This window comes from Entamoeba invadens, assembly GCF_000330505.1.
Source record: "Entamoeba invadens IP1 unplaced genomic scaffold scaff_1105074725729, whole genome shotgun sequence".
NCBI lineage: Eukaryota > Evosea > Mastigamoebida > Endamoebidae > Entamoeba > Entamoeba invadens.
The window spans coordinates 21,105-38,717 of NW_004191774.1; the positions used below are offsets into that span (position 1 = coordinate 21,105).

Sequence of the window (17,613 nt, forward strand, 5' to 3'; positions counted from 1 at the left end):
ACATAAAATTAAAATATTTTTTATTAAAATAATTTATTATTTTTTAACAATAACAATATTTAAAAATGAAAAACAAAAGTTTATTTATTATTTTCGGAGATTTAATTCAATAATAATACTATCAGGTGAATTAATTTGATACCTTTCCATTAATTTAATTTAAAAGTAATTATTTTCATTTATCATTTATAAAACTATAAATATAATTGATATAAAAATAATTATGTTTAATTTCCTGAGATTACAATAAAAAACATTCAATTTGTATAAAAAATAAACAATTGAATAAATGAATTAATATGAATATATTTTTGCAACTGGTTAAATGTTTAAAAACTTGTTATAATCAGGTACATATATTTTTTAAACACTAATTCTCTGAATTTTTATTATTATCAGATAAAATCATATAAAATACCATCATTATAGTATGAAATGAAAATATCATTATTATTTAAATAAAAACACGATCAGTTACAACAACGATATTATAATTGGACAGAGTTATGTAAATATTATCAAAAAAGTACATAAATGTTAGTTAAATAAAAGTATTAAATAATACTACTTTATAAATTGATGATACAATTTAAGTTAACATTTTTATATAATTGATTGTTTAAACAATCTGCTAAGTATTTTAAATATAAAAAATGATATCTTTAATCAATACGCATAAACGTTTAAAAACAAAAACACAATATCGTTTTTTATAAACTTTAATAGTGTGTTTACACCAAATTTTCAAGATAATTTTTATCAACACATTTTTTCAAAACAAAAAAATGTTTAACAATTTTTGATGTAATAAAAGCACCTTTTTAACCTTAAATAATCAATGTTCGCTCTCTTTCTCGTTGCAATGGCTTCCGCCAAATACTTAATTAGTCAAACGAATGGGTATAGTATGGTCTTTAAATTGGGTCAGTGTTATTACCAATCGAACGGAGTCTATGTAAAATTAGAAGACGATGGAGATGATATAAAATTATTTCTCTCTTCTAAATGTGGTGATTGGAAATTAGAAAAGACTCAATTACTGACTTCAAGTGATACTTTTCGAAATGATTTACCAGAGTTTTATTATGCAGTTTATAGTTATTCAGATCGGAGTGATTGTACTATTGTAGAGAGTGACGCTCATCCTGGTGAATTGATATTCAAGCAATGTATTAAAAGTTCCGAGTCGTCTTCTCAAAAGGCAGAAATGGCAGACGGGAAACTCAAAATAACAAAATATAACACAATAGATTGCACAGGAGATGCGGATACACCTAGTTTTGTTGAATTGAACAAATGTATTAATATTAATAATATTAATATAAAATACACTGAAAACGCATTTGGGATTTTTGCATTTCTTGCACTTTGCATTACGTTTTTGTTTTAACTTTGAAACAATTTCATTGTGATTTTATTGTTGTTATTTAATAATTATTGTTTTACTGTTATTATAACTAAACATTGTAATTAACAATCTTTTTAAATATAATATAATAAACTAAATATTAACTAAAACCTAATAATTTATTATAATATTAATACAAATAATAACAAAAGTAAATGTCAACACCATTTAAATGCTTACAAAATATTTAAAAAAGTCAATGTTTTGAAATCCAACAAGTTTAAGATGAACAAACAACTAATAACAAATGTAAATTTAAGTCATTTGTCAAATAGATTGTTAATATAAATTTGAATTCTCTTTTTAATGTGTGTTGAATTTTAAAAAGATTGTATTTAATTTATGTTAGATACATTAATTAATTAGATGTTAGATACTGATAATATTCAATAATTATGTTTCAAAAAACTGATGTTTAATATTTTTACAACTTCTAAAATGAATCAAGTAATTTAAAAAATAAAAAAGTCACGAATTCAGAAATACAAATTTTAATTTTTGTTTAAATATATAAATAATAGTTTATACAAAGTATTATGAGTTTCAATTTTTTTCAAAACAAATGTAATAGTAAATTTAAAATCATTATTTAATATAGATATTTTATATTATGTATTTACGAGCAACTTTTAATCAATGGTTTGCCCACATTTAATGAAAATAATATTTTTGTAAATGATCTATTAATAAATTGAATTGTTTTAATATTACTAATTATTAAATATTTAAATTCTAATTATAAATTAAGTTACGATTAAAATTAATTAGACTTTAAATTGGATTTTTTTAATTCGTTAAATATCAGTTTTAATATAATATGATTGAATAGTTTTCTGTTGTACAAAGGTTGTAAAATAGTTGTGACGATTAGTGAAGTTATCTGACTGCGCAAACTTTAGCGCGTACAATTAATCATCACTTTTCATTGCATATTTAAATCAAAAAACACCTAATTAATTAATGTTAATTGATGTACAAAAAACAAAAAGTCAACATGTTATTAAAAATTGATTTAATTTAACTATTACATTATTATTATGAAATTAATAAAGTAAGTTATAAATTAACTTTATTTATAGTGAAATACGCACATTTATTCAATTAATCAATTAATTAATTAATTATTTATTTGATGTTTGTTTAATAGTATATTAATAATTAAATTTATTATTTATATAGTTTTGTTATTAATAAACACAACTTTTAGGAAACAATAACAAACAATATTAGATTTCTATTTTAGGAAACTTCACAAATAGTTTTTTTTATAATTTAAAACCGATATTGGATGCTTTTTAAATATTTTTATTTATACAAATAACAATTTTTATAAAAAACAACCATAATTAATACAATTGCAAGCATATACAAAGAGACAAAAAATATGCATAGTTTAATTTTGATTTCCATAAATGAAATTTGATAATGAATAATATTTAAACATTAAATTCATTAATTCGAACATCAAATGTCACTCATTACAATCAACAATGAAGTTCCTATGATGTTCAAAGAGTTCAAATTGTCACACAAATGGAGATACATCATTTTTAAAATGAACGACAAACTAACTGAAGTCATCATTGACAAAATTGGTCAATATGATGAAACTTATGACGATTTTACAAAGGCTCTTCCACCAAAGGCTGCAAGGTTTTGTGTGTACGACCTTCATTACACACAAGTGAATGGTAAAAGAGAAAAGATAATATTTTACTTGTGGTCTCCATCAAAATGTTCTCTTAAAGAAAAAGTCATCTTCTCAGCTACAAAAGTGTTGGTCAAACAAGTCTTTGAAGGAATAGCAGCAGAGGTACAAGCCACTTGCGATTCGGAACTCGACATAGAAAGAGTGCTAGACAAGGTCAAAAGTGTTTCTAGAGAATAACATAATTTAATGTTGTTATGTTTTGGCAAAAAGATATATTTTTAATTGAAAAAAAATATTAAGCCTGTTTTATTTGAAAATGGAAAAAATATAATAATTAAAAAAATTAAAGATTAACCAATTATAATTATTAATTTAACATGTCTTCAAATTAGATACATATAAATTATAAACCAGTACATAACTATAACAAGTTATCACTCAATTATCAAACTGGTTAATTGTATTTTTCAACATTTACGTTACAATAAGTTAAAAATCTTTAATATTAAATCTTATCAAAAACAAATAATAATTGTGGATAATAACACAAACAAATTATTGTTATTTTTAATTAAAAAAGTATTACATTATTCTTTTTCTTTATAATATCGAAGAAGAATTAGAAGTTGCTGATTTATAAACTATTTTATAATACAATAGAAAAAAATATAAATAAATAACATATTACTTAAAATATGCAATTTGTTTTTGTGAAATCTTGTGTATCAATAGTACAACAAAATAATGAAAATCAAAATATAATTCGAAACAAATTTATACAATAACAAGTATAAAAAAGATTTCCAAAGTTTAGAACACAATTTCTTTTTAAATATTAAGTTTCTTGAACAACAACAGGTTTTAAATACTATAAGTTACAAAAATACCAATATATAATGACATGTTTAACATTGTACAAACAAGTGTTTAACCATTTTGGCAATAAAAGAAGAACACCACAAATTTATAAAAAATAAGAAATTGTTTAAATATTAATTCAGTTTTACTGTATTCAATTAAAAATTTTAAATAAATATTATTGGTGTTTTTTGAATTATAAACTTCAAAAGCATACATTATAGAGATAAAAATATTTTTTAATAATTGTATAATTCAGATATCACTATTTCAAAAAATATTTAACTGTTTATTATTCAAATTGAATTAACTGTCAAACGAAATAAAAACTTTAATAAAAGTAACATATAAAAGCAGCAAAGTATCTTTATGTGTTCGATATTCAGAAAACGGGTTTATTCCAGATTATTACAACATATTCTTGTTAAATTAGGGAGGCAAAGAAATAACATATTCAACATATACAACTCTTTTTAATCAAACTCTCAAATTTGATTTTTATATTTTGATTTTTGAAGATTGCTTTAGATCCTTATCAGAAGCATTTATTAAAAATGTTTATGTTATTATTATATTATACTCTATCACTTCATCAGAATCTTATGAACGATCGGGAAAATACATGAAAGAGAGTTTCAAAATAAAACACAGTGTTGTGGAATACCCAAATATCGTTTTATGTGGGAACAAATGTGATTTGGAAGAAAGGCGATGTGTCTCCACTTTAGAAGGAATAAAGTTATCAAAGAAGTTTGGCATCGATTATTTTGTAATTTCTGTTCAGAGTGGAGCTGGCACAAAAGAGGTAATTTAAACTCTTGCGATAAAACACATCAAATATGGAAAAAAATACAACGAAGAGTATCAAACTGAAAAACTTGACAATTCACAACACACACAAAAAAATCAATTCACAAAGGAAAACATAAACATTGTGTTTTGTCTTAAAAACAAAATGTAATCAAAATACAAATTTATTGTTGATAACAAACATTTTTGTTTCTTAGGTGTTGTTTTAAATAATAAAATACAGAAATATTATTTAAAAACTAAATATATCTTTTCCCTTAAATAACAACAAAATAATGTTTATTTTTTAAATAAATTATTATTTTACAGTTGTTATACTAAAATAAAAATTACTCCATCATTTAGTGACAGGTATATCTAAATGAGTATATGTTTTTTAAACAATCATTTGCATGTACATTTACTCTTTAAAAAGGTGTTTAATTAATCAAATTAAATACATCCTATTATTGTTATGTATTATTTATAGACTTCTTCTCTTTGTGGAACTAAACTTAAATAAAACGATAGTTAGAAGGTTTAGTATCTATTGTTTTAAAATATTTTATATTTATCATTGTTATAGTAAAATTAATTATATTTATAGTAATAGTTTAATAAAATAAAACTCTCAAGTGAATATTTCACTTCATAAAGTTTCTTTATGATGTCTTCACCGTTCATATGGATAGTGCAGCTATTTTTTATTTTTTCCTCAAATCAGAGTATCAAGATATAGGGTTATTGAGTACTTTCTGCACTGTTATTGTATAAGTTTGTTGCCTTCATGTTGTGTTATTGAGTTTTTCAATCTGCGTACTACAACTGTAATTATGACAGAGATTGACGCAGTAAGTAGTCAATCAAATTGATTTGTTGTTATTCATGTTATTCGAATTAACAAATAAAACAAATAAAACATAAATTCAATAAGAAATACCAAGTCTTCATTTTGTCTTATATTTGTGACTTGTTGTGTTTTAATTTATGCCGCGGTCGTGTTGAGTCTTGATATTTGTTGTTATTGATAATCGAGTCTTCTTTGTTCAAATTGAAATGGACATTTTGTGTATCTATTTTCTTTTTTTTTCTTTTTCGCTGTTTTGTTGTATTGAGTTGTTTTTGCAACGCATATCAAAAACAACAAATTTGTCGACCTTCAAATTTCTGACTTGTCTTTTCAAGTCTCCAAATTTCTATCAAGTATTTAATTTTCGATGTCGAAGTCGTTTGAATTCATTTGTAATAAAAAACCAAAATATTTCATCTTCGGTGGTACTTTCAAGTCTTCATTTTCTGCTGTGAACAAACAACTTGAATTCAAAACACCAACACAAAACACCTCTTTCTTCTCTTTGATAAAAATTTCTCATTTTCTCTTTTCCATTGTCACGAAGAAGAAACACAAAAGCATTTTCGTCAGTTATGTACTCCCCATTTCTCTCGACTTTTGTTGCTACAAACACACCAAAACTACACCCATTTGTACTATCTATGACTATCACAACACCATCACAGCGACTGATCGTTTTATAGAATTTTGCACTCCCACCCCATACAATCTACTTCGCTGTCAAACACCGCTTTCATGTGTTGTCTTCCACTCCACACGACTAATTTTGCCTTCTCTTCAACACTTAAGAAATGTTCATCTTCTTCAAGTTGTTGTTGTGACTTCTCTGAACAACTCAATTTGACATTCTTGTCGACTGATGACATCTTCTCACCTTTCACTCCACTCTGTCGTGTTCTGTCACTTCGTCCAAATAGTATTCACTGGTATTTTGTCTTCTGTTGTGTCACATAAGTCGTGTGATCCGGTCGTATCGTGTCGTGCAATTTCTTCCGCTTCATTTGTACTCAACTTGGTCATTAGAACTTCACGACGCATCACATTCACTCGCATCTCTTCACAACTCAATCGTTTCTCACTCGCTTCTAACATCACTATGGCACTCTTCTTCATTGCTAAAATACTTTTATAATCACTCCGACACTTCTCTTCAACACTTTTGATCAAATACATCAGATCTTTACTCACTTCAAAACATCGACTCGTCTCTCGCATCACAGCACTGTACAACGACTCACATCTCTCAACACTCTCTAAGACGTCATACATCTCATTCACTGCGTCTTCTCCACTTTTCATCAACAAATCTCCAGACAAACATGTCCGACTCTTCTCTTCATACGCATGCAACGCACTCATCAATGGATCAAAACACCCGTTTAATGTCGTCACACGACGCTCAAGGCAACTCTCGAAGTCTTTTCCTTTCATTTCATTTCTTATTAAGTTGTACCATATACATAATAAATATTATTAATATATATAATACACTAACCCTGTTACTACTTTTTTTTCATGTACTATCACTATTTAACTACTTTTACTATTTATTATAGTACTCGCCTTGATTCGAGTTTTTTTCTCATTTACTCAAATTGTACTATTTAATACTATATATACATTCAATTTATACTATATTTATGATACAGTGGTGTTGTAATTCAAGTACTATACTATTCATATAGTTTATTATTATTTAAAGTATTATTTTTGAATAAACACAAACATTTTGTTTGTGTGTTGAAATAAGAATTGATGTAATTTCTTTACAAATAAATATGAACTGTTCAACATTGTTGTTGATTTGATCAAACTATCACTATCATTTTTAATTGAATATATAAAAATTAAAAATATGTGTTTTATTTAGTTACTATTCAAAACAAACAATATTATTTCTTATTGTATTTCACATAAAATGTTTGTATTATTGATGTTATCATTGTAATTATACGTTTTCTTGTTATACAAACAATTATGTAATTGATGATGTACATACAAGTTAATGAAAATAATATGTAAAATTAAATTAAAGACTGTTGATCATTATCTATTTACAAATCAATATTTATGTTATTTATTGCAAATTTCAAATCAATGTTGTAAATAAAAACACATTTGATTTGTTACATTGAAATATTGATTGTTAATAAAATTAAAAACGTGATTATAACATATTAAATCTTTATTTAAAAAAATATGAGGACATAACACCAACAAATAACAACTCTGAACGTAATTATGGCATAAATGTGATTTTATTTCTTTTGCCGTGTTTTGTATTTGATAGCAAAAATGGGCAGTCCTTAACGACAATTTTGACTCCTCTCATTTTACCAACAATTGTTTTGAGCTTTTTACACGACTGTAAATGCACACTTTGTGTGTTTTCTCCAATCACAATTTCCTCCAACAACTCGCACGACTTGACAACAAGTTTCTCAACCTTTTCACCACATTTTATTGTCTTACATTCCTTCCAACTCACACTCGTCTTTTTGGTGTTGACAAACATCGTGTTTTGTACAGCAACTTTTTGTGTGACTTTTTGTTCTATTTGAGTTGTTTTATTTGATACGATTGTTTTGAATTTGATTCCGTCCAATTTGACGTACACCGTGTTATTATTTAAAATTAGTTTGTCCGCAACATAAGTCCCTTTGTTCACATTCTCAATTTGTATTCTTTTCCATGGAACATCTCTAAAATCAACGACTTTTTGTTCCTTCATTTGGACAACAACGTTTTCAGCATTTTCAGTCTTTCTTTGCAGATAGTAAAAGTTTTCCAAATCAAATTTCACAAGATACCCACAAAACCCGACTTTGCCACAAACACGTATTAAAGACGTTGTTGATTGACTTGACTCTTCTGTCTGACTGTTAACAACAGATGCGACGTTTTTGTCAAAAGAAACACCACAGTACATCACATTCGACGTGTTGGATACAACAGAAGAAGCAACGCCGCAATGTATTTGAATGTCAAAATATGAATCGACAAACACGTGGTTTGCCTTTTCGATGAAGACCTCTTTGATTGAGTTGTTCGTGATGGAAATTTTGATGTCGACATTTTCACTTGTTAGGAATGGTGGAATTGTCTTTTGATTTTCAAATGACAGCATTTCGACTTGTCCGTCATTCAACACAACTCCACAAAACACATCAAAAGAGACTTCTTGTTCTGCGATAGAGTTGCACTTGTCAGTCAAAGCAACAAGTGTAGCAATTTGATCATTTGTTGGTAAATTAGTGAATTGCGACAGTTGTGAATTTAACACTTTGAAATGTCCGTTAAGCAGTGCGTGAATGTGTGAGGCAGTGACATCCCTAAAATACTTTGTCTTGACTTTTCCAGTTTTAATTGGTTTGTTAGTCTTGTCTAATGTCATATGTGAGCATTTAATAAAGAAAATGTTACCCAAATTGCAGTGTGTGATTGTCACATCGTTTGTTTGAGTTGCTTCCAAACTCCCAATTGTCATGTTTTTTATTGAAATAGTTGAAGACCTGTTGAGTGTTATAGACCACATTGGACATGCAGAGTGACTCTCAACAGTCGTGTGTTGAACATTTGTGAATGAAATTGTGTTTGCAAAGTCTTCTATCACAAGAGAAAGTGCAGAACAGTTGATACAACACGTGGACTCAACTCCACGCAGTGTGACTGTCATTTCTGAGCACTTTTCAATTATGACACGTGTACAAAACAAATTGCAAATTGTTTGTTTTGTGATGTTAAAAAGTGTCAACCTGACGACCAGGCGACTTTGTAGATTGAATGTTGGTATCACATCGTCAAGTAAAACAAGTGGACATGTTATTGGATATCTCGTCTCTGCATTATACCATTCATTTTGATTTGGCACTTCAATTTTGTTTCTAATTTTTTCATCTTGTGAATCAACTTCTTCTATGTCATTTTGATCATTACTGATATCATTTTCTTTTTCATTATCATCATCAGTGATATCATCATTTTCATCATCTCTTGACTCAATATCATATTCATTATCATCAAAATTTTCATCATTTAAATTGTCAGTGATATAATCACCATCGTCTCTGTCTTCTTGTTCATGATTTTTATGATGTCTTATTTTAGTCATCCATTTATCATATTCAACTCTGTTATGATAAACATCAATGTCACTTTCACGATCATTTTTAAAACACCCAAAGTCTAATCCTTTCTTATTTGTGACAACAACTTCTCCAATAAATCGCGACTCGTCTAATATGTGACAGTTGTCTATCACATTCTCTGTGTTGTAGTACACACTCACACCCAACTGTTTGAGTGCTAAAAATGCACTTTCAAACTCCTCTTTGTATATTTCTGTTGAAATGCTCTTCTCAATAAACACGGAAATATTGACGTTGTCCAATTTGTGTTGGTGCTTCAAATTGACTTCAGAAATGCAGTCACAAATTGTGTTTAAATAACTGATATGTGTGCAATTCCAAATCGTCACGTTTTTCACATTGGGAAGTCCAAATATCGCACTCAACAGATCTTTGTTACGGATCCACCCATCAACCTGCACACTCTCCAGACTCGTATACGCCTCATTTGGTATAATTTTCTTATTATTTGTCACAACACACAAATTCACTATTTTTGGAATTGCTTGAGGCGAAATTTTTGGGTGATAATGCGTGAGTGTAACAATACCAGATAACCGATTTCTGTTGTGTGGAGTCTTCACAAGACGGATTTTCTTTACTTTATTTATCACCTTATTGGCGTCTCCCAACATAAAATCGACACATTGTAACGTTTCAATTTTGGGGAAAGCCTTTAATAGAAATAGAAATATCGAAGTGTACAGCGCCTTGCGCTGCTCTTTGAACATTGAAAAAGATTGGACCGAGACATCTATGAATGGGTTGATATAGAGACCACCAAGACATGAATCACACTTCTTGTTGACTTCCATAAAGGTTTTGAGAGACTCTACCGTGTTGATATAAAGCGCAACGTTCATCATATACACTATCTCTAACTTACTCATAACGAAAAGTGAGTTAAAATTATTAAAAAAACAATTTTTTATATATGAGAGTTTTACTATTAATTATAAACTTAAAATCAATTATTAATATATTGATTAATATTTTAATATTAAGTTCATTCAGATTATTTCAATTTATAATTTACTATTTTTTATTAATATATTATATTAAAATAGATTGAAGTTTAATGAATATAACAAGAAGTATGAAATCTAATTCAATTGGTGTTTTAAAAACGTTTGAATTGTTTATTTTATGTTTTATTTATTATAATCAATAGATTGGGTAAAAGAAAAAGACTGCTCCGAGCCATGTAATCCAATAACATATCAAATTGGAAATGCACAATTGAATTCTTGGGTTTAATCAAGAGAATATCAAATTATTATTATAATTTAAAATATACTTATAATTATCAATATTTTTTGTTGAATATTAACCCTCTGAAAACTCTAAAAACCGAAAATAATGGATTTTGTGTAATCTCAGTTATTTTTAAATTAAATGAAACTTTTATTTCTTTAATTATTCTAACTTCCCTGGAACGACTGACTTAGTAATATTTTATAGTAAAAAATTATAAATTATAGTAAAAAAGTAAACCTTTTGTTGAAGTGGGGAAGAACTAAGGTTCATTTTTTTGGTTTAGCCCTTCACGGAAATAAGCCGAAGGATAATGGAAAAGTCAGTTCAAAAAATTGAGATGACTACAAACCATACAAATAAAACAAACAATTATAAAATACAACAAAGAGATAATCGCATCGTAAAACATACTAGTTTGGAATATTTAAAAACAATTGCACAATAATAATAACATAGAAAAAAATAATAAAGCATAGACTTTGAGGTGTATTGAAATATCAACAAGCAATTAATCTCAAAAACGATATCAAAAAAAATAAATAGATTTTTTTGTAAACTTTGAAAAATACAAAAATTTAAAAATCGGGTTTTGTTGTTTTTTCTATAATACAAAACGATAAGACATAAAAACACTTTTGTTTGTCTCTGATAAGAGAAAACCCATCTTTGGGAAAATGAATAAAACAAAGAACAACATTTTAAAATACATTTCAAAAGCATCAAAATTCGCAAAACTAAAAAAATCAAAAAAACGTTTTAGAGCCAAACCGAAGACACTAGATTAATACTTTGTCACAACAAGGTTTTGACTTTGGTGTATGAATTTCAGGTTGTGTCTCTGACGAGGATCAAAGATATGAATTTATTGTTTGTTCTTCTGGGTTTTTATCATTGCCAACCAAAAACAAAGGCTAAATTTATTTTTTGGAACAATTTCAAATAATTATTATTCTATTTGGTACAAAAAAGTTAGATTAGCATTTCATACACGTCTGTTTTTTTGGGACGCAATTTTGAGCTGTATACAAGAAACAAAAAAATAAAGGAATTTTTAAAGTGAACACAAAAATACAAAAGACCAAACTTATTTCCAAAAACTCCAAATAGAAATAATAAGAACCACATTGTATAATAATTTACTATTAAACGATAGTTTATTTGTTAATATAAAATAAAAATTATAGTAAACAATAGTTTGAAATATTTTTTATATTTTTAGAAAGAGTTCAATAATACTCAATTTTCCACAAAAATGTCCTCAACAAATTGATTATATTATACAAAAGGTTTATTTTTTGGAAAATTATAAATATAATTTTAGAAATAAATTATGCGTAACAACTAATTTAAATAAAAGTCTCGACCCAACCAAGTCTAAAATACAAAATATAAAAACGTGCATCGATAAAGGAATTACAAAACAATGTGATATAATTAACATATATAATCAATTTAGTATTAAACCTCTAAGATATTCAAAAATTAAAAGCATAATTTATAATAAGCAAAACAATCAGATTGTTATCAAAAAAGAAATATTATGCGGGTAAACTTCAGTGTGCACATATAAAAATACACTTTATCTGTTCTGAATAATAAAAAAGTCTAATCAGTTAATAATTGGCCAGCTTGTAGGTGTTACTTCATATAAATTAAGTCATTGTAGTCATATTTGAAAATAACATAATAATATATAAACATTCAATAAAAATGATTTTTCAAAAGCGTGTCATTATGTTTGGAAAAAACAATTCATTAAAATTAAACAAGAACATTGAAAGTTAAAGTAAACTGTTGTTCCATAAAATAAATTTCATTAATATTACAAGACTAATGACAATAAGTAATTTATAATATTTTTATTATTTTTTTCACAAAATTGCAACTGAAAAAAATGACGCTTTTGTGAAACAAGTTTAGTAGGAGACAAGTTTATTCTTGCCTTTAGAAAAAAAGACAGTGGTGTCGCTGCTTCTCTTCTTCACATCCTTGGCTTCAGCAGGCACTTCTTTTCTGTTCACCTTCATGGTTCCCAGAAGTTGATAACCAAAGGTAGCAAGGTAGTGCGACAACTTCAACATACAGAAAAAGTTGTCGCACACCACAGTCGTCTTGAATAAGCGACACAGCATGGGAAGTACCATGTCACGAGTTACTCTGAAACCTTAGTTTTATTCTTTCCCCACTTTTACCACAATACATCTGAAGGTTTAACACCATGCCAGTTTCTTCATTAACACCAATTCAAAATCAGCAATTATTGTAACTTTGCTGTGAAACACTGGATATGATATTAACTTTTCTATTTTATCAAAAAGTTTTTTTATAAGTTGTGTTGCTTTTACTAGTCAAACAAGCATAAATTATAGGGAAGCTTTTATTGTTTTTGAGATACACAAAAATGTAAATTTGGGAGAATAAATCTATTTGTAAAAACTGGGTATAGAAAACACAAGCAAACTTGGCCATGACTTAAAGGTTCCATCCAAAAATATATGACTTGTTGTTTTAAATATGTCTAGATTATTTTTATTACCAAATAATATCATTTCATCGTTTTGAAACAACACAAATTATTTTTCTATTTCATTGAATACAATAGACTCAATTGTTTGTTCATTCTTTGTTTCTTTAGCCATTCTAACTTCTTTTCCACAAGTTGACAATCTTAAAGAAAAAACTTTAACGTAGTTTTCAGAAACTATTTGTCCTGTACATTTCATAATATTTTTTACTTTTCGATGCCATTTTCATTTTATATCTACACAAAGCATTGAAAAATCATTGGATTCGTGTAGATGTGGACAGTTTTTGGTTTTTCCAATAAATTCAAAAGAAGTCATTTCCCATTTTTCACAAAAAACTTCAATTCTTTTGGAACAGCCTTTGTATGTACATTTGAATACTTTTCTGTCCTTATTTATTGGAGTAAATTTAAATCCGTCAACTTAAGGAAGTTCGTTTCCTCTCTGTGAAACCAATGTTGTAAAATGTGGTATGTCATCACTATTATTAACCATTTAATTTTTGTTCAAAAATAATTGGGTTAAGTTTTTTGAAAAAATACAATTTGAAATTTGATGTAAATTACAATGAACTTTTTTGGAAAAAAAGGGGAGTTGTCCAAATGCGAGTTGTACGGTAATCTTAATTAATATAATAATCATATCTTCAACACTTTTTATCATATTAATAAATCTTAATAAATCTTTTTCTTCAATTTTTAAATATCATTTCTGTTGTTATATAAGTTTGTGGGCATATTTCTTCAAAATACTTTAATTATTTATTTTTCCACTCTTTAAACTCAATTCTATCTTTCAAATATACAAGTTGTTTTGGGATTTCTTCATTTGCATTAATTACTCAGGCTGGTTGATCAGAAACAGTCTCAATTTTAATATTTTCATAAGATTCTGCTTTTTCATCATATTGATAAATTATATTACTAAAATTTCCACTCAAAGTCATAATATCCAATTTTTTCTTAACTCTTATTTAATTTGAATTTTAAAAATTGGTTGTTTATTTTTTTTCAGTAATATTTGTTCATTTAACATTTTTTTATTTTCATCCAAATATTTCATAAATTCTTCGATCTCTTTTTTATATTTACTTTCAAACACGTTAAAATCAATATCATCTCTGTTATTTGGAATCATAAAAATTTCAAGACTCTTTACAAATTATCTGCAGCCTTTTTTTCTGATTATCAAACAATTCTTGGTCAAACGCTTTTTGGTCTTTATCTCTTTTTTATAAATTTTAAGGTTCTTGATAGTAATTTTATTATTTTTCAATTGAAATTAACCAATAGTTACGAGCATCCTTATTTCTCTAGCATCCGCTTATATCCTCATAGTGTATATGGGTTGTGAGTCAATTATAGTTTAGTTAACTAACCATGCATATAATTAACTAATTATAAAACGTTTAAGTTATTTCTCAATTGAATTCATAAATTAATATTTAACTTAACATTAAGTTTATTGGTAAATTAACAATATAAATACATTAAAGTGAGGCGAGAAACCCATACCTGGAGAAAAACCCGCACCCATTTTCCTTTTTCTTCTTTTACCCAAATTATTGTATTTTTTACTTCCAGAACATGTAAAAAACAAAAAAGTTGGGTTATTATAGTTTCTTTTTCTTATTTGTTAGTGTTTTTTATTCAAAAATAAAAAAATTCGAGTTTGATTCAAAATAAACTATCAAAGAACAAAAATGGCAAGGATTTTTAAGTACTTTCAGTGTATTATAATAGTGTTTCAAATTTGTGTTTATTCAAAAAACAAATATACTATTGTATAAACTATATATATAGTTTAATGATTTAAACTATATTTTTTAACTTGTAATAGTTTATCAAAACCCAATTTATAAAAATAGTTTATATTTTCACAAGACAAATTCGATAATATAGTAATGTACTGTAAAAATATTTATAGATTTTATTTTTTCTAGACAATTGTTTATTTTTTGATCAAAATATTTTCTTTTTTATCTATAATACTCACGAGTCAAATTTATTACGTTTTCGTGAAGATAATATATTGAAGCTCGGTTGTGTGTTTAATATCTCCATTTTAAAAATAAGTTTAAAAACAATAATTAAGTCAAGTTATGTCTTTTTTGACACATATCTTTTTTATGAAGTTGTAAATAAAAACAAAAATTTTGATATGCAAACGAATGTACATCAACAGTACTATAATGTATCACTGCGTTATATCATACTGTAACATTATACAAACAAGTTACAGAATGTGTTTTTTATCATAACAATCATTAACAATTATAATAAAAATTTATTATATTTCTAATATTTGTTTTTTTACAAATTAAAAAAAATTATTTAACTTAAATTAAATAATTTTAATAAAAATATTCATAAAAACACCACCAACAAACTATACATATTATTATAATTATATTAATATAAACTATTAAAATGACTAAAGTTGTTGAAAAATTAAATGGGTTAGATATCCACCATTATTTTTTCTCAAAAAACTTTTATGAAAACTTAAAATTAAGAAAAACCAGTTCAAATATTCAAACTCAACACAAACAACAGAGATGTGTTTGTGTTGAGTTGTTGCGGATTCCCATTACCGTTTGGCAATTTTATTTATTTATACACACAGTGCATATAAATTAACAATTAGATAATGCAAATTCGCGCGACTAATGTTTGTTTGTTTTTTATGTTATTTATTATGTTTGAGTGGCTGATAAATACAATTAATTAACTATTAGAAATGGGTTTAAAGTGGATATAAATTATTGATTACTTATTAGTTCTTTTATGGTTAATAAACTGAATAACAATCTATAGTTTAGATACTATATTAAACTTATAAGTAATTAATTGTTTATAGGATGTATTAGGAAGTGAACCTTATATTATATTTGTTAATCAAAACATTTAATAAATTGTATTAAAATTAAACCTAAAATATGTTCAAAAGCCTATTAATCACTTTATTAGAAATATCAGAATAATAGATATTAATTTTTAATTTCCTAATAATTGATATTTGTTATTTAATATTAATTTCATGTAGTTTTTATAAAGGGGTGGAAAAAACCGCTTTTGATAATTTAATGGTTAAATGATAATATGATTATAGTTTTTTTGTATAGTTTATTTTTTTCCTTTTCCTCGATTTGATTCAAAAAAACAAGGTTTACAAGAATATCTATTACTTTTTCAAGATGCCGATGTTTGTTATTGGAATTTGGAAATTATTAATTTATGTAAAGTAAAGGCTGGATTTGCCGAATGATAAAAGGAGGAGCAAGAAAGATTGACTTCGAAACTGTTCTTTGAGGTCAAAATAACCAAAAAAACATCTTAAAATTAATTAAATAAAGTTAAAAAGAATGAACTTTTTATTAAATATTTTTTTCAATTTTTTGCAGAAATAAAAAACTCAAAAACACTAACCCGCGAGTGTACCTATTTTTCACACCCCTTTTCACTCCTTAATAATTTTTTTTCAATTTTTTAATCATCCATTAAACATATACTCAACAGTCAAATCTATTACCTCTCGAGCAACATAGTAAATGTATAACCAGCACACGTTTTTAATAAACCACCTTTCAATTTCTCTCAGCAAAGACCGACTGCACCTTTATTTCACACCCACTTTTGTTGGATTCCTCATTCGCTCAGAAATGCATTTCAAAGCCAAACTGAAAAAACGCACTTTGGACTTACTCACCAACTGAACGTGAGTGCATCCATTCCCAGAGTTTTTCAAGTGCCTGTCAAGCAAGCGATAAATGACTCGTTATTTCGTTGTACTTGCTTTTTTGAAACTTTTTATAAAATAAACGAAGCAATTTATTAATATTGGTCTATAAAAACAATGTAAGACGGATAATTTTATGTAAATTATCAGAAGCGGTAAAAGGGCGCTGCACATGTCCGTTATAATTTCTCGTGTTTTTTTTTGCTTTTTTCCACCAAAATCGCAATTATTTGAGGCAATTTGAAAATTTGGTTATAATTGTGTGTAATTTTATCATTAAATGGTAGTAAAGCGGGTTTTCCCGCCTTGCAGAAAACGATAAAAAGACTGGGAGGATACTGTGGACGATCCGAAAGTGCGGCAATCATTTCTGTATGGTGATAATTCAAGTTATGTGTGTTTTGTAT

The 17,613-nt window shown here is 26.5% G+C and overlaps 3 protein-coding genes across 3 annotated transcripts; 1 reads left to right on the top strand and 2 right to left on the bottom strand.

Annotated features, from left to right (window-relative positions):
* Positions 1-2,876: 2,876 nt before the first annotated feature.
* On the top strand, positions 2,877-3,296 carry EIN_310980 (actophorin, putative; the record flags this gene model as incomplete). The annotated part of the gene is made up of 1 exon (XM_004184284.1): positions 2,877-3,296. One exon carries the CDS (start codon positions 2,877-2,879, stop codon positions 3,294-3,296), a length of 420 nt encoding a protein of 139 aa, XP_004184332.1.
* A 3,163-nt stretch (positions 3,297-6,459) lies between these two features.
* EIN_310990 (hypothetical protein) lies at positions 6,460-6,990 on the bottom strand (the record flags this gene model as incomplete). Its single annotated transcript, XM_004184285.1, has 1 exon — positions 6,460-6,990. One exon carries the CDS (start codon positions 6,988-6,990, stop codon positions 6,460-6,462), a length of 531 nt encoding a protein of 176 aa, XP_004184333.1.
* Positions 6,991-7,798: 808 nt separating this feature from the next.
* On the bottom strand, positions 7,799-10,576 carry EIN_311000 (hypothetical protein; the record flags this gene model as incomplete). The annotated part of the gene is made up of 1 exon (XM_004184286.1): positions 7,799-10,576. The coding sequence occupies one exon, from the start codon at positions 10,574-10,576 to the stop codon at positions 7,799-7,801; it is 2,778 nt and encodes a 925-aa protein (XP_004184334.1).
* Between the last annotated feature and the right edge of the window lie 7,037 nt (positions 10,577-17,613).